Below are 18,011 nucleotides of genomic sequence, written 5' to 3'. Positions count from 1 at the left end.
ATTGACCATGGGAATGCATGTCGCTTCAGCCGCGTGTTTCCCATTCGATCAGCATGACTCTAGTGCAATCACCCCTAAAGTCCCTCAATTTTCCAAAAGTAACGCCATTAGACCTTTCCGCCACCCCGCTCTCCCCGACATTTCCTCCTCCACGCCTTCTGTCGCACAGACGCCCATGCACAGACGCCCATATCCCGTGCATTGGGGGCACGGTAAGGAAACCCAGCTGCTCAAAATTAATCCGAAGTCCCCCATTACGGCGTTCACGTCAAACCCAAGAATAATTTTTTTCGGTCTTGTGTGGCTGGAGTGCTCCAGTTGAAGCAACACTGCTTTCCTGCGAAAAAGTACAACGCAAAAGAATACAGACACATGTAGTATACAGATATAAAATTAGCACTTAAACAAATATGTTACTGGTGCTAATGAGGGGGGGGGGGGGGATAATTATATTCGGAACCTATGTCCAGTTGTCCCATCAAGGTCGTTCTTGCTATCGAATTCCAACCATTTGCACTGTAATAAATTAATAAAAAACAATCTTCATGTGCTGGTACGTAGTTCAAATTATCAATACTGTCGAAGTATAAAAACGTCGCTCATGGCCGCCACAACCCGTGCATAAGCTACACACATCTGTAAAAGGCGCGGAGCAGAAGCGGCCCTGTTGCTAGGCGATGCTGGTCCCAGACAGTTGGAATCTCTCACGCGCCGGCCGAACAAAAGTATCCTGCAGGTACGCAAATGAACCTACGAAACCACGAACACATATTTTCACGCAGTCAGTACCTCAAGTTGAGGTAATTACGCGCGTATTTGAGCACACAGTGTGCTTGCGTCGTGTTTCAGCTACACGAACTGTCAACCTGCGGGCGCTTTACGCCTTAAATAATGGTCCTTTTCTCTGTTTCTTGCGCAATTACTACACGACATTATTAACGCCAGTTACTGACTGACGAAGCAAAATCTCGCCTCAAAAACTGCTCCGCAGGGCTAGAACGAACTTTTCTGCGGATTTCCTCCGTTAGCGCGTTAGCCATCGTCTGCTACGGCAGGAACGACATAGGCGGCGTCACTGCCGAGGCCGCGCCGAGCGGGGGAGTGGAGCGGGGAAGAAGAGAAGTGGTTGACGCTACTTTTGGAGATTGAGGGGTTTTAATCACCCCGCTCGCAGAGCGCCCCAAGAGATTCACGCAAACGAGTTTCTGGATAGTAATAATGCTTTCGGTTTCGGTTTCAGCGTCCTTTATTCTCATACTACAAGTCAATGACGTTTAAAATAATGCTTCCATGTGGGGTGAGTACATCACCACAAAGATTTGCATCTTTTATCTCAGTAAGTCCAACAAAACATTCAACTGTTGATAGGTGGCCGATAATGTCCTGGTGCAGAGAAGGCTTTCAAAAGCAGCCGCCTTAACCCGATAATAAAACATAATGGTCCCACTAGGTTGAAAGAGATATTATTTTTTGTAATATATTTTTATTTTAAAATTGTTTTCTATATGTGACAATAGGGTACAAATGACAGTGACGGATATGACGCCACCGGAAAAGCAACGTTGTGGAAGACAACATGGCGACGCAATGAGCGAAAGTTGCGAGAAACATTATTATAGAGATGCTAGTTGTACCCGGTTTTATTACTTAAATCATGGAGATCCTTGACTTTCTTTTGAAATCATGATGCAAGGGTTCACGGAGAAGAATGCCAACGACAGGGCCGCATTTTGGAGAAAGAATGTGCGATCCGTTCCGGGAAGGTAAAACATATTCCAGTTTTTTGCCTTTGATTCCTTGCGATATATATGTAATTTGTATGTGTAGACTCTCGTAAGCCCTGTAGACCACACTCAGCGACAGCTACCATCCGCGAAGAATGCTTGCAGCGGGCGCAGGCTACGGCATTGCGACATGCCGGTGAGCGTCTTGGCAGTCATCGCCGTGACCTCGCCTACATGTTTACGATCTGGCAAAGTTTCCGTAAACACACCTAACAGCGGAATTATCCAAGAAATTGTTACGCCCCCGAAAATATTATGCAGAACGTAGCATGCGTCACCACGTGTGTTGATTCATCGTGTCTACGCATCCTTGCATCGGTTGGAAACGCGTCGTTATCGCCGTTTTTGGTCATGGTCGTTGCTACGGTGCTTTGCCGAGAGAACGCGTTTGCTGCGCGAAACGATATTGTATGCGCTATTCTCAACAGCTCTCGCTTCACCCCTTGTGAAATTCTGGATTTCCGACGGATCGCTTCACTCCACTGCCTTCGCATCACATGTTTCCGTGTTACCGGGGGAAAACAAATAAAATGAATAAAAGAACCACGCTACACATTCCCTGCCTGCAAGTGCATGTCGCAGACCTTCTTCTCGCTTTGTATGTGTAGTTCCCGAGTGTCATCCGCAGGCCTATTGTGGATTGGTTTTAGTAATCGCCCTACGCGCGGTGGGGTATCTCAGCAGCTGTTCGCGTTGTTTTGTGCATACGAAAGAGCTACGTAGGCGCGAAGCTGTGGTCGGAGCCGTTGCCCCTACATTCGTTCAGAGGACGTTTGTTTCGTCTGGCATTGTCCACTGTTTAGCCCTGTGAAATATACTTCCGTGCCTCGTTTAACCTGGGGCCTCCTCAACCAGTTCGTACGTACACTACTACTGGTCATTCTTTTTGTTCCATCTGACACGACGCATCTGGCGCGTGACATTCACCGCTACTCTGGGGCCCTCCGATGTAGGTTGTCGTGTAGAAGTGCGATGTTGAAGTCGTGCTACTTTGTCTTACATCTTTGTTGCTTGGTAGGGAATTGACAGGTCTGGCGATATGCCCTTCAGTGCTATGATTTTTTTTCCAAAGCGACACGCTTGATATATCCTGGTATAGCGGCTTTCATCAGGACTCTGCTCTCTTTGCTGTTCATTTATTTCCTTACTACGTGCACGCAAATGGCTGGTTCACGAAGTGTATTGCACTGAAAATTGATCTTAACGGTATCTTGAAAGTACATAATACAGGATATAAATATTGATCAAAATATATTGCAGTACTAGTTGGTTTGTTATAGGGGCAAGTAGCGCCAGAGAACCTGACGGACAAGAAAAGTAGGCAGGAGAGATCACACAAGGTGCCTTGTGATCGCCCCGTCTCCTTTCCTTGTCCATCGTGTTCTCTGGCATTTGCCACTATATAGATATACATGTATGAACACAAGTGCATGTAAATAACTATCATAAACTTACCTTCGAGCAATGTTGCTGGTTGAAAGCAGCCCAAAGCTTTGTTGATTCCATTGTTTGAGGATTGCTAGTTTCTGCTAAATCGCATAGTATAAAATGCTAGTGGCATCAGTATAAGTACGTAAAACCTCACTGTGAGAAAGAAGACTTAAATGTGAAAAAAATACTCGAACAATGTGACGTTCACTGTTGTAGGTTTCTTTTTTTTGTTTTTTGTTTTTGGCGATGCAATACGTTCCCTGCAGCTGTCCACATAAATGGAAACATTGTCTTGGCAGTACAATGCGCAGTAGCGAAAGGCTTCTAGAAAGCACGTTGAAAGTCCAGGCAGGTCTCATAGCCCTAATACGTTGCAATTTTCCAGCATCAAGCCTGTTTATGGAGCGTCCCATCCACCAAAAAAAGATAGCATGTGAGTGCACAGTACTTACTTTTTTTGCTCCTGTATAAGTTATTATTGAAACTTGTGGTTTATGTGTTGTATTTCTACTATCAGGTCAGAGTGAAATCTGGCAAAAAAGTAAAAAAAAGGTCGGCAAATGTTAAGCATAACATTTGAAAAGTGTGACCTAGTTCCCTTACATGCCATGTTGTTAAGTATGAGTACAGGACAGGGCTAATTGGAGATCGCAGGGAGAGGACTTTGTCCTGCAGTGGACGTAAAATAGGCTGATGATAGTGATGATTACTTGTTGAATGTACTGCGTACCGTCACAATATTTTAGAGCCCCTAAGCTGAAGGTCTGTGAAGGATTTGTGCCACTGCCTCACATATTCGCAAGTGTGCAAACGAATATGTGCTCCAGTGCTTTTTTCCAACTTTATTTTACTTCCAGTCTCTTAAAACCTTGTGGCGCACGATAAGGTCAATTTGTAACTCTCATCAAACGTTAACGCACTTTTGTCCAACTTTTTGCACATGCATAGCCGCATGTACAAAACAGAAAAAAAGCAACCTTCCAATTGGGAAAGGCCGACTGTAGCAAGATGCTATAGTCACATAAGTGCAGAGAACATGCAATTTCTAAATAATAAAGGAAATCTTCTAGCAGAGTGGTTACATCTCTAACCAGTGTTTCAGTTGTATTTCATCAGCGCCACCTTTTGGTGACAAATGTAACTATACTCCGTTTCATACATCATGTGTGATGCTGTGGAAGCTATGCAAGAAATATACAATCACCAAAATTTATCTGTCCGTCCGTTTTGTCTATGTGTTCCATCTATGCTTCGTTGCGCCCCAGGAGCCGTTTGCTCGTGCTAGCATGCACGTGAGTGGCTGCCGCGACGGGCTGTGAATAAAAAAACAAAGCAAATTGACCTAAAACAACGCATTAGCACTCATCTGAGTACGTAGCCTGTTCGTTTCTAAGGGAAAATTCTTTTTTTCATTCAGCAGTAAGGTTATGTAAAGAACATTTTTTCACAAATATAGCACAAGAAACACCGAACTATTTCTAAGTGTTAATGCAGCCACTGCAAAAAAGTATCTCTAGCCTCCACAGTGTTGCACCTAATGTATGAAACGGAGCATACTTTAGCTGTAGGATATTTCTTATTTGTAAAAAAAAAAAGTTTTCTAGTTAATTTCTTTGAAAACTGCATCTTACCATTTTTACTTCTTTTTAACTTTGGATTGTGCAATGTTGTGTGAGCATGTGTTTGTTGTTATGACTACATGATGCCAATATACAACTTACTATTGGTTTAAGTGGCACATCCGACTTTAGGTCCTCTTATTACCCTCGTTTATTATATATAGCTGTGGTGTTGGGCTGCTGAGCACGAGGTCGCGAGATCGAATACCGGCCACAGCAGCCGCATTTCGATGGCAAAATGCAAAAACACCCGTGGTACTTAGATTTAGGTGCACGTTAAAGAACCCCAGGTGGTCGAGATCTCAGGAATCCTCCGCTACAGCGTGCCTCATGATCAAAAAGTGGTTTTGGCATGTAAAACCCCATAATTTTTTTACTATATATATGTGTGTGTGAAAGAGAAGGAAGGTAACCGAGGACAACATAGGGGAAATTACTTGTACTTACTAATTGAATTAAACAAATGATGAGGGAAATGAAAGTGGGTGAAAAAACAACTGGCCTCAAATGGCATACGAACCCACATGTTCACATTACACGTGCGATGCTCTTTCCAACCGAGCTACGGCGGTGCCGTTTTCCCATCCACTTTCTGGAGTATTTATGTTTTACTACTAGAACTAACCCTAGGAGTGTTAGCTTGTGCCTCCACTCACAAATCTTGGTGACAGATGTGGAACATCCTTCCTGCTGCAGGCATCACGAGTATGTGATCTATTTAGGTGACAGCAACTGGTCAATGAACCCATACATGCTACCTGAATGCATCAGTGTTGCCAGATTCGGGACCCTCATAATGTAATGAACGAGAAGAAAGGCAACTGAGGGGCCCGATATTTATTATTCATAGCAGAAGAAGCCAACAAGGACACCGAGGACAACATAGGGGAAATTAGTTGTACTCTCTAATTGAATAAAGCAAATGATAAACAATGGAAATGAAAGCGGAGGAAAAAGCAACTGGCCGCAGGTGGGTTCCGAACCCAAGTCATCACATTACGTGTGCGACATTCTTTTCCCATGCACTTTCTGCGGTATTTATGTATTTAATATTAGAACTAACCCTGGGAGTGTGTGTGTGTGTAATTAAGGTTATTGGGACAGCTGCAGATTTTGCAGTGGGCCAACTTTTGTGTTTGGGCTGCTCTTCACGTTCACAGGCCATCCACCCCAAAAAAAGATGGTCACAGCAGTCGGCATCGACGAAACACATCATCTAGCTCATTCAAAGACTTCCAGGAGAGTACTGACGATGCCTGGGACATCGGCGATGACGAGTTTTGTGTTGTGTCAGGTGAGAATTCGCTTCGTTGTGGCTTTATCTTTAAATAATGCGTGAGCATTTCTATGCCTACCCAACTAGGAAACCTCTCCGTCCTTCCTTTTGTCCATCCGTCACATAAGACGATCGCTTTCAAAACGGGGCCCACAGCAGCGAGCGAATTGACGTTTGTGCTGCCTCTCACTTCAATGTGTTTAAGTGGCGAGAACATAGCACACACGAAGCTATCAGCACTCGGTGCACTCGGTGCAATCTGCGCCATCGTAGATCGCTTTCAAGATGGGGCCCGCGTGGCCGCGCCGTACACAGCCGCCGCGCGAGTGCGGTTGATCACAGCTCATAATGGTTCGGCGCTCATGGATGAGGCGCTAAAGAGTGATAATGGCTTATAATGATTGGAATGTCATCAGCGCATCTGGTGCTGCCACGTGCAGTAGCTTGCTTTCGTCGTCAATTCACCTTCTGCCCGCCGTCCGCAGCAGTTCGTGTCACCACAACGCTGTCGTTTATACTGGTCGTACCAACGTTACTAGACTAGCTTCAGTTGTAAAACTCCCCGCCCGCGTGCTTACAGCCGCTGTCGCCACTTCTGTGACAGCCGCCAGAGGGCAACGCTGTTCCATCGGGCTCCACTGCAGACGCCTCGTCACAGCCTTGAGCTCGTGCGGACGGGCAGTTTACGCGTGTTTCACGCTCGCTGGCGTTCTCCCTAGTCCGAATTAGTGATACCACGAGAAAGCGGTATCCACCTACAGCAATAAGATTTATCACGCCAGTTCGTTAATACTGAAAGAAGGGTAAACTGCACGAAAGGAAGAAACGCATACAGCGAAGCGCAGAAGCTGTGTTTCTAAATGTCGTGTATTTCTTCCTGTCGTCTTAACGTTTCGCGCAGTTTAGGCTCACGAGCCTGAATATCTGGCCAAAGTGCGGGATTATAGGATGATCTTCATTCCCACCGAAGCTTCTCTCCATGCCAAAGAAGCGCTACAATAAGAAAGATGACGTCGGTCTTTGTACACACAAAAAAAAAAAAGAGAGAAAGAAAGAAGTCGGATTTTTCGTTCCGTGACGATGCTTCATCAGCGAAGCTGAAACGTGCGGCCCCTGTGTTTATCACTGGGTTAATCCCGAGGGTTCATTAAAGTATTTCTCAGTTATGAGGTTACACACACAATCGGCTGCGACGGAGAGAACGACGTCTGACGGTATGCCCGCAGTCCGCAGTTGTCGCTTGCGTTCGATGTCTCGAGTTTGCTCGGCGGCGTGGTTAGCAGCCTTCGCCTGCGATTTGCCGCTTGTGATTCTTCGAAATTAAATCTTTCCGTTACGTAAGACCATGAGTGGCTCATATTCCCTTAAGCAATGGCTCATACCCCCGTAAACGCGGCCTCCCCATTACGACGACAGAAGTGAAGTGAAATTCTACGCTGGAAAGATGAACGGCCACGCAGCCAGCTGTGAAAGACGACGACGAACGCGGGAGCAGTGGCACGAGCGCGTGCCGTTGATTTCGCCGAGAGTTTCCGGTCGGTACGAGGAATCACTCTGTTTCACGCCGAGAGAAGCGTCGCATTGCTGAGAGCACAGAAAAGGTGGTGCGCCGAACTGTTGACATCGTTCCGATAGCGGCCTATGCAGCCAGGTATGCAGCACGTCAGCATCGTATGCTGATATTCTTAATAAACTCGGCGAAGGCTACAGTTCCACGGATGACATGCTTGCAGAAATTCGCTGTCAACAACGAAGTACAGAATACACCAACGTTGCACCGCGTGCTTTGTCCGGCCCGCTCGCGTAGCCGGCTAATGAGGAAGTGAAGCCGGGCGCGACTTCAGCGCCACGAAGGCGCGGGCGGGTGGCGGTTCCGCGCAACGGCGCCGAGTTTTAAAACTGAAGCTAGTCTAGTAACGTTGGGTCGTACCAAGTTTCATAACATTTATAATGACACGGGGCTGTGTAGAGATGAGCTAGTGGCACAATGCTTACGCATACTTGGACAATTCCCAGACGAGTTTCTGAGGAGCTTTTCTTTTTAAGAAGACACTAAGGATAACTGTTATGTTAACCTTGACTTATAAATTAAACTTCTTGCTTTGCTAGCAGGCTGTTCTTGTCTGGAAGGGAGGCTCTGTTTTGCAAGATAGAAAGTAAAGCGAGAATGAATAAAACAAACAAAATGGAGGAGCTGTGCAAAGTGAACCTTGAAACTTGTGCACAAGTTCCCCATGACATCGCAGATTTTGTCATCTTCTGTCTGATGCCGGCATCAAATTCAAAAAAGAAATGAATTAGATGGATTTGAAGTCTTGAAAGTTTTCTGTGTAATGAATACTGGCATCTGGTGGACAGTGCAAGAACCTTTGATTGTGGGTGAAGGATTGGAACTAATACTGTCATTACAGTACTACTTTGTGTGTTTTTTGAAACTCTTATGACATTGCATTAGTTGCCAGTGTGTACATTCTTAGTTCAAGCATTAGGGGCTTGTTGAACGAAAATAAATAAAAGGCAACCCCTGTGGTGCTCTGATAGGGTACTTTTTATTATTATTATTATTATTATTATTATTATTATTATTATTATTATTATTATTATTATTTAAGATGTCCTTGCAGGCCTCGTTTGAGGCATTGGGTAAGAGGGGCATTACAGAACGATTAAAAGAGTATATAGGGCATATAACAAAACATAATAGACATACATTGTTAATAGACAGTGGAAAAATGTATACCCATTTTATACAAGCATTAAAGCATTGTAAAAAAATAACAAGGTCGGTAATGTGCATATTAGAAAAACGACAAACGATACAGTTCTTTCAATAAGCAGTGTAAGAAGAAAATGTAGCCACTCCAGTGCAAATACTAAACAATACTTAAAGAAATACAAGGAATTAGAAAAATACGATAGAATTAGAATACTTCTATGGTATTCCTCCTTAACAGGTACAACAGCAAGTTGTTACAGATGTTCAGACGTGTACACAGCACAGAAAAATAGTAACTGATTACATTTACAATTTCTCCATTCAAAAATGTAATTGATTACAATAACCTGTTACTGTGCCATGAAATTGAATTAGTGTATAAACTTTATTACGGAGACCAAGCTGTTAATGCCCGAAATTGGGCGGCCATCATATTCCACGTAGGCATGACCCTGTGCTGATGGCCTAGGCCTGTTCACCAGCCGTAGCTGGTCCTCGGATCTTGGACTTCACGGCTTTAGAGATGCCACAACTCTGTGAACTTGTATATACGCATCTCCTCCTCCTCCTCCTCCTCCTCCTCCTCCTCCTCCTCCTCCTCCTCCTCCTCGTCATCATCATCATCATCCCTCTTCCCCAGTGTAGAGTAGCAGGCCAGAGCAAGTTATTGCTCAGGACAACCTCTCTGCTTTTCCGTAAATAAATCTCTCTCTCTCTCTCTTGTCAGTCTCCCACTGATCTTCTGTTTGTGCTTGGATGGGGATTGTCCAAGGGTTCTTTTTGCATTCCAAGACCATGTAGTAAAGGGTGTTCGGCAGAGCATGACCTTTAAAAAAACCCACGAGAGTATCGGAAATTCCAATGGGCTTCTGACAGCCTAGTAGAAAGGCCAAAAGCACACAGGACATCCTGATACAACCAAAAGCAACGCTGTGTTTTAACACCCGTTCCGAGGACTGTACAACGGCATTGTGTAGAACTGCACAATGACTATAGGACGTCAGTCGACGAGTTACCCTGCAGAAAAGTAATTTGTGTGTGTTTTGCAGACGTGAAGATAGTGTCCAAGGTGGTGCAGTCAACAGCAGAGTCAGTCATCACGAACCACAGCAGAGGCCGGAACTCTGTGGAGCTTGTAGACGAGCCACTAAGTTACGAAGTCTCCGACGGATGCTCTGCGGAAGCACGAGCAGCTGCTCTGCAGCGACTGGCAATACAGAAAGGTGAGCCGCTGTTCTATTCTTTTGCTGCAGTGGGTGTTGGCTCAGAATGATGGGCAGCGCTGAAATTAACCAGTATCAGCTTCAGAGAGAAAAAGCAATTAATTTTTATTGCTTTAGCATTCGATTGCAGATCTAGCTGCGTGCCAGCTAAGCAGGCTACTCCCAATCTACACTAGCTGCTTCAAGCACACTGCATAAGAAGGCCTAGCCCAGTTACGTCTACGAGTCTTCTGCCACCTGAGAAAAGGAGAGAGAGCTTGATTGATTGACAGAAGAGGAGAGCCTCCTGACTGCATTGTAACTGTCTGTCACGTGGCTAACGCCTGAAAATAGGCCAGCAGTGATGGAGAAGGCAGGACATTGCCAGTACGTATTGAGCAAGCTCCACACTGTGAACTGGGAAAATCGAGATGTACGTGCATGTCTCGTGCTTTTGTACAGATTACACAGTAATAAACGAGGGTTGAATGAGCTGCCACAGCTGTTTCTGCGACTCTAGTGCGAATTCATGTTGTAGTGTTAAAGGCTTTCATTAAGACTAACATTGAAGGACTTTCAATTGAACTAGATTTCTTTTATCGGTAATTTATTTTAGCACAGGTGGCCTGAATACGTGCAGAATGAAGTAAAAGGCTCCCAACTGTGCTACTCGTACAAAACCTTGGTGCAAAAACAATACATTTCTCTGCAGGGCCTGCCGATAATGACATGATAATGATAATGACAAGATTTGTTTGTGTGCTGCAGCATGTGCAGGCTCGCCCCTGGAGCCCTGCGTGGTGCCGCCATCACGGACAGGCTTTGGGCCGGGCATGGCAGTGCGCCACCTTTGTGGAGGGGCAGGGGCCAACGCATCACCTCACCACTCGGCCTCGCAGAACGCCCTCAACTCACAGGCGACCCTGGAGAAGTTCCAGAGCGTCCTGCAGTGCCCCAAGACCGACCTCGGTGAGTGGGCAACCATGTCTCGCACTGCGAAGGGTGTAGCAGTGTAGCCTTGCCACTTCTGCCTGTTGTTTAGTGGCACGGGGGCCGGGGTGTTCTAGAAAATTTAACAAGTTTAAATCTGGCTTGATTGCTGTTGGGTCGATGCATACTAAGGAATCACCCCCTTTCAGACACAGTGGGCTAGCTTTACCATAGAAGATGGCATGTTAATGTGCAGCTGTGTGCAGCGGCACAATAAATTGGAGGCTGTGTTTCGCATTTTCATTTGATTTCGTCTGCATATTTACTCTAAGGGCTCAGAGTCTCTGCGTTTCAAACAAAAGGGCGGGGCATGGGAGAATAATTTCTGGGTATCGTAACATAGCTAGTATCAACATAAAGCATGGAGGGCATGATATTACAAGATATTACAAGAGCTCGGCTACCCACCATCTGCAGAAGCACCAAGAAAATGCCAGTTACCACGGGACATACGAGATTTGATCTCCGTATCGCCGATACCAAGAAATGTACACCCTGAATATAACAAGGGTAGAAGGAAAGCAAGAGCTTCAACCATACTCAAACAGATCCAGACAGAGGGGCGTAGAGCCTGCGTTGTTGACGCGGCCGCATATTGGAAGGGGTGCTCCTTTTCTGCAGTAGTGGTGGATTCCAAACAGCCACTCACGAACTGTGCATCTGTACGAACCGGAGATCCGGCAACAGCCGAGCAGGTGGCCATTGCCTTGGCGATGCTTGATGACAGCAGCGACGTCATCTACAGTGACTTACGGTCGGCCATTAGGGCATTTCAGTGTGGAGTGATTTCAGAACAGGCTTTTGGGCTGCTTCGTAAGGCAGGTCCGGATAGAATCAAGTATCACTCGCTTACTTGGTTCCCAACCCACGTTGGGCACATGGCGGGTGTCCCCACGAACCTCAATGAGACGGCCCGCGCTGCCGCGCGCGCACTGACTGACTGCGCTGGCGCTGTAACGGCCGAAGAGAGAGTTATGCATGGTAGGGACGCGCCGGCCACTTATGATGAACTCCTTAAACACTTCTATCTCTCGCGGCGACAATACCCTCCTCCTCACCCCAAGCTCACTAGGCCTCAGGCACTGACATTCAGACTGCTGCAGACAGAAACCTATCCCAACCTGTTCACGTTACATGCGATATATCCGGAGATTTACACTGATGACGCGTGCCCTGCTTGCGGGGATAGATCAACACTTTCGCACATGCTCTGGGGATGTATCTCTATAGCAAGCCCTGACCTCAGCTCAGCTAGGTGGGAGGCGGCCCTCCGCAACCCACTCCTGGCTGAGCAACGTTGGGCTGTCCAGCAGGCCCACGATGCGGCTGGCAGGCTAGGCCTGTCGGTCCCGACGTGGGAGCGGCCCGCGACGTGCTAATACGCGTTCTGCAGGACTGTAAAATAAAAGTTACTCAATCAATCAATCAATGGAAATTAAGGAATGCAATGAAGCATCTAGGAGAACAGGAGCAGCAATGCAAAGTAATGATAATACAGATACTATTAGTACACTAATGCGAGGTAATAATACTGTAAAGATTCTGTAATTTAGTAACACGTTGTTAATTCAACCCTCATTATTCAGAAACTAAGATAATTCGAACTTACTCTTTGGTCTCGGCAAGCATATGGATTATTTAATGGCTTCAAGCACTGGTTAATTGAGACGTGTTTGGCAACACACAGGTTCATTCAGACGACCCTAGGAACACGCTGAGCACCGAAAATGTGTGACAAAATAGAGCAAAAGTGGCACTAGCGTCCAAGAATAACTAAGTGGCATTGTCTGCATCGCCATCGTCATCAACAGGAACCATACAGGAAGCCAGAACAACAGGAACATGGTGGAAAATATGAGGTGTATTAACTGCGTGGGGCCACCTTAGAGAGACTACCGTGGCAACTGTACCGCATAAAGATCATTTCCTGCTTCCTGTACCATTAAATAGAAGTGCGGCATCTCCGAGTTGGCTATAAAGAGCATACAGGTGACCGACAGTCATTGTGCGCATCATCACCTATTCTTCCCTGTGGTAGCTCTGTGCCCAGCTGCGGTTTAGAACCCGAGATGTTGGTAAAGAACAAGGCTGCTTTGGCTTATCTGTTGGAGATTCTTCTTTTCTTTTCACGTTTACTGACATTCTTATTTCATTTCTTCCCTCGTCATTGTGTGTTCATCGGATTGAATTCAGCAAAGTGAATAGCATAGTTCTTTTCAGAGCTGCAGTTTCGAAAAAAAAAAGGAGCTTTCTATTGGACGTTGAAAGATTCCTTACTTTTCTTTACCGCTTCTAGTGCCATACATACTGTGCAAAAATACGTGCAATCACGGGTTTGTTGGTGGCTACGGCAATGGCGTGCTTGCTTTTTCGCCGTTCTTCATGTGGCATCGCATGCACTACAAGTCCATTTGAAAACAGCTGCTCAATCATTGCTGTCAATATTCACGCAACCCAAGTGGGCATGAATGTGGCACGACATGTTGCTTCTATGCAAAAAGATGCAAATAGTTGGTGGTTACTACATGCCATTATCATGAGATCACTGTTCCCCACTGCTTCATTTACAGTGTTGCTGGTTATAGTTCACAATGGTGTTCTACCTTTCGAACTTTTTTTGAAGAGACTCAAGGGTAAGGTAGAAACAAATGCAGCGTAAAGAGACACTGGGCTGTACGGTAACTGTGCCTCTCCTACGCCTTTATATGTGAATTGCAAACTGTGCACAAATGCACCCCTGTGTCCATTACTGCGTGGTTTTTAAATCGCCCTATAACTCATTAGCCCCAAGCACTGCTGACCAGACAGACACTACTAGATTAGGCTGTGGCTGTCAGCTTGCAGAATCTTGACTCTTCCGCTCCCGCTGATGTGTTACAGACCAACTCTGTGAACACAAAGGAAATGTGATCAGAGTGGGCATCATGGGCCTGGGGAATCATGCAGTAATGCATCTTGAACATTGCTGCTGGATGTGTATGTGTTTTCTTTTTTTCCTAAAAAGACTGCTAAAGTGTGAAGGCAGGGCGTGGTGGGTTCATTAATTTCAAACAGCAATGCAAGATTACTTCAGTAGATAGGAAATTCTGGTAATGAAAAGTGGAGAAGGATTGAGGGGGAACGAGATTTGAAGGGGTTGAATTAGTTTTGGCAGCTCACAGAACCCAAAAATGCTCCCCGAGAACCAGCTATGTGAACCTTTGGACTAAAACAGATAGGCTATGAATTTAACATGGGGAAAAGGAAATCTGAAAAAAAGAAATTTAATAAGTGACTGATATAAGTCTTTACTGTACACCTCAGCTGCTCTTTAGGTAACTTTTGCATTAAAGGGGCCCTGAACCACCCCTCGGGCTTGGTGAAATAACGTAGTCCGGGGGTAGCATACGCTGCTGTGAACTTCTCAGCCAAGTTTTGCTGTCGTACACGGTGCATAGAGCTTGCAAGCGGATCACGAAGTCACTTTTCTCTCAAACACCGTCTTTTCAGCAGAAGGCCCTGTCCTCACTCTCTTCTAGACGCACTATTTTGTCATTCTCTTAGATGGCTGCTATTGGCCAATAGCTGACGTCGAACTGCGGTCGGTTACATGGCGTAGATACTGCGGCCACTGAGGGGTGCGGCCACAAGTCCACTGGCTAAGTGCACTGTGGCTCGCTGAGGACAACCATGTTTGGCTTATGTTTAGCGCGTCTTAGGCACCAAAGGCGGAAGTCGTGGCATCTACATTAACATCCAAAATGAAATTTTGACTGCGCGCCACGGTGATATTTAGAAGGCGGAGCGTTATGGGCACGCTCCCCTGCGCCATAGCCTTCACAGTGCAAGGTATTGAAGAAGGAATGGGAGCACAAAGGAGGCCGTGTTTGATAGCCAATAACTCCGCTCCTGCTGAATGCATTGAAGTACTTTTTGCAGCAAAGTATTTCTAAAATAGCCTATTTTCACTTAAAATGCCTTTCTCCACTTTAATAAAAAGTGTTTCATGGCCCCTTTAAGAAACTTTAATAGTAAATGCAATCAAGGGCTGGTTTGGTCAATTTCGTCTTTAGTAGCATGTTCAGCAAGCACGTACACGTTCCTGGCTTATAAAGTGCTACTATGCAAAACATGTCAGTTGTATTCTAGTGTGTCCTTATTCATCAATGTACTCTGTTTAGGAGCGCCTTGTTATTAGTGCTTGTTGATGGATGTGTTTTGGATTTATGTGTATTGTGTTATTGCTTTCTTACTGGCTTCAGATGCGCTACGTTCTTTAAGTTGGAAGGGTATTCCTGCCGAAGTGCGCCCCATCACGTGGAGGCTTTTGGCAGTACGTATCACCATATTACTCTTTTCTTTGCTTACATTTGCCCATGCAATAGCTGATGTCTACTTGTTATTTGTGCAGGGCTACTTGCCGGCCAACTCAGAGAGACGGGCAGCCGTTCTTGAAAGGAAACGGGAGGAGTACTTCAACTTTGTAAAGCAGTATTACGACACACGGAACGATGACATCCACCAAGAAACATACAGACAGGTCAGTGATGTTTTTTTCTGTAGATCATGTGATGCAGTAAATGCTCATTAGTTCGACCCTCAGTAATTATGAGAAACTCAAACCCTTTCGTCTAGTGTTGGTAGTGGTGCATGACTTTGTGCCAGCAAGCACGCAATAAAGCCACAGTATTTTTCTCTCTACTGGTTTGTTAGCTCAGGCATGCTTTGAAGCAGTGCAAACGGGTGGCACAAAAGTAGCACTAGCATCCACTACAAAAGAAATGGCAGGGTATGGCATCACTACAGTTGTTGGTCGGGAAGCGACGGAGAAAACTTTTCTTTCCTTCTCCCTCCTCCGATTGGACCTGCGTGCATGCAGGATTCGTGCTTGACGGCTTGGACAGCGGTTGCAGCAAACAATTGTTTCACAATTCTATCTCCCTGCAAAGCATGCACTGATGAACATTATGGAGACTTCCACTGACCCCTGCAGTTGCTTCGTGGCTGTGGCATTGGGCTGACGAGATCAAGGTTGGGAGTTCAATCCCAGCCACGGCGGTCACATTTTGATGGGGGCAAAAGCCCAGAATGCTCATGTACATAGATGCAGGCGCATGTTAAAAAACTCCAGGTGGTCGAAATGATCTGAAGTCAGCCATTATGGTGTGCCTTGTTATCGGATCATAGTTTGGTGCGTAAAAGCTCAGAATTTGATTGAGACTGCCACTGATGATGAGCAGAAACACTTCAACTGTGACACGCAGTGCTGACTCAGTAATGTTGCTGGGGATAAATATGTTGGCCGCGGGCTCACCAATTCAAGTGTGTGCTTAGTTCTAAACTTATTTGGATGAAGGTGAGCATGTCATGACATTTGTCCCTCTAGAGCAGTTAATATATGTTCATATATGTCACAGCTTGCAAGTGTAGTTTATTGTGCAAGTTTGAGGAAAATTGCAGCTTCCATGCAGATTTCATACAGAATACTAAGAGCAGTGGATTTTTTTCACTGAGAGAAATTATGCCAGTGCAGTGAGCATTCGTTAATTTCTTTTATTATTATTTAACAATTAGATTTCAAATAATCAGGATATATCTTCCAGTCCCATGAAATCTAAAGAAACGAGGTCTGCCATACTATCTTGAAACTGCTCATATTCCAACATAAATATTTATGTGAATTGTCTGCTCTATTGTGGCAACAAACGAAGCACTATCTCATTGAATAAGCACGAGTGTTTAAATTTGTATTAAAAATTTGTGAAAACATAGATGTCACACATTGATGTCCATAACTGTGCACTTTGCCTGTGTACGCTTGGCAGCTGTGATTTAAAATCCCTTGATCTCTGTGCGATATTTTTTTTAATCTGCGAGTGCTTTTTCTTTTTACTGGTTGCATTGTGAAGGCCATGTTGTGTGAGAAATTAACGTGAATGTTAATTTTATTGTGGTGCCAAGGCTAGAAAACAGATAGGCCCAAAAAATGAAAAGCAGTGATGAAATATTCGATGCAATAATTAATTAAGAAATAAGAAAGCTTGTTTTTGTAAAGGAAAAACTCTTTTCGTAGTACTAGAAGGCATTTTCCCCACTTTTTTTCTAGGGTCTTCCTCTTCCATTTAACATCTTGCTGTGTTTTTTCATGTGAAATGAAGTAAGGGACGTTAAAAAGATAGGACATTGTATGCTTTTTCACTGGCGAATATTATGTGCCCTTATTGAAGAACGGAGGGTAGTATTTGCTATGACATAGTTATTAGCGCAAACAAAACTAAAGGAAGAAAGTTGGGACAAGACGGAGTGCCCTGTCCTTTTTTCTGTTAGTCTTGTTTGCTCTAGTAACTATGTCACAACAAATGTATCAACACCAGCTAGCCCAACTTTCTGTGTTAATTACTCTGCGAGATTAGTAAATCTAACGAAAAAATTGTTGTGCAATTTTTATAGACAACCCTGCAATAAGAACTTGCCCTAGGTAGAAGCACATACTGAACTCTTTGACTGAGCCCCTTTTGCCCCACTCTTTCAGATACACATAGACATCCCTCGCATGAGTCCTCTGGTGCCATTATTTCAACAAGAGTCAGTTCAACAGGTGGGTCTTTTATAATTTGTATGCTGAAGTACCATTGCAATGTGATCGACTTCGATTGACCCGACATCAGTTAATTTGTCGGCGAATTTGCTTAATAAACAGTGATCAAAAGTCTCCAACTGGTGTCTGTGTACGGTTGCAGTCAGATCTCGATATAATAAGTTACGCGGGACTGCCGAAAATTGTTTGTTATTCAGAAAGATCGTTATACCAAAAGTCTTAAAATGAACCATTCCGCTTATCAACCCCTCAGTTCGTAAGTTGTCATCGTTTGAGTTATCCACAAAAACGTTTCTCTTGGCTCTCAGCCCGTGCTGTTGCTATTTTCCATAGATTCCGCTGCCACGCACCACTGAAGCACCGTGAGCGACGCACACAAGGCAGGCGATAAGAAAACCACTTACAAAAAGCAAGCT

At 45.0% G+C, this 18,011-nt stretch overlaps 1 protein-coding gene across 2 annotated transcripts in view; it reads left to right on the top strand.

Moving 5' to 3' along the window:
* Positions 1 to 1,553: 1,553 nt before the first annotated feature.
* The window catches only part of Tbc1d22 (TBC1 domain family member 22), a 34,197-nt gene continuing 17,739 nt past the window's right edge, over positions 1,554 to 18,011 (top strand). Inside the window, exons 1-8 of one of the 2 annotated variants that reach the window (XM_050171405.3) lie at positions 1,554 to 1,763; positions 3,601 to 3,648; positions 5,995 to 6,128; positions 9,876 to 10,049; positions 10,797 to 10,997; positions 15,260 to 15,330; positions 15,409 to 15,537; positions 17,530 to 17,595. In XM_050171405.3, coding sequence (XP_050027362.1) covers positions 1,684 to 1,763; positions 3,601 to 3,648; positions 5,995 to 6,128; positions 9,876 to 10,049; positions 10,797 to 10,997; positions 15,260 to 15,330; positions 15,409 to 15,537; positions 17,530 to 17,595 — 903 coding nt within the window. In that variant the 5' untranslated portion in view covers positions 1,554 to 1,683. Of the gene's footprint in view, positions 1,764 to 2,514; positions 2,643 to 3,600; positions 3,649 to 5,994; positions 6,129 to 9,875; positions 10,050 to 10,796; positions 10,998 to 15,259; positions 15,331 to 15,408; positions 15,538 to 17,529; positions 17,596 to 18,011 lie in introns of those variants that run through there. The other variant, XM_050171407.3, reaches the window with a different exon arrangement.

This window comes from Dermacentor andersoni, chromosome 6 (assembly GCF_023375885.2).
Source record: "Dermacentor andersoni chromosome 6, qqDerAnde1_hic_scaffold, whole genome shotgun sequence".
NCBI lineage: Eukaryota > Metazoa > Arthropoda > Arachnida > Ixodida > Ixodidae > Dermacentor > Dermacentor andersoni.
This window is presented reverse-complemented; position numbering and strand designations above follow the sequence as displayed.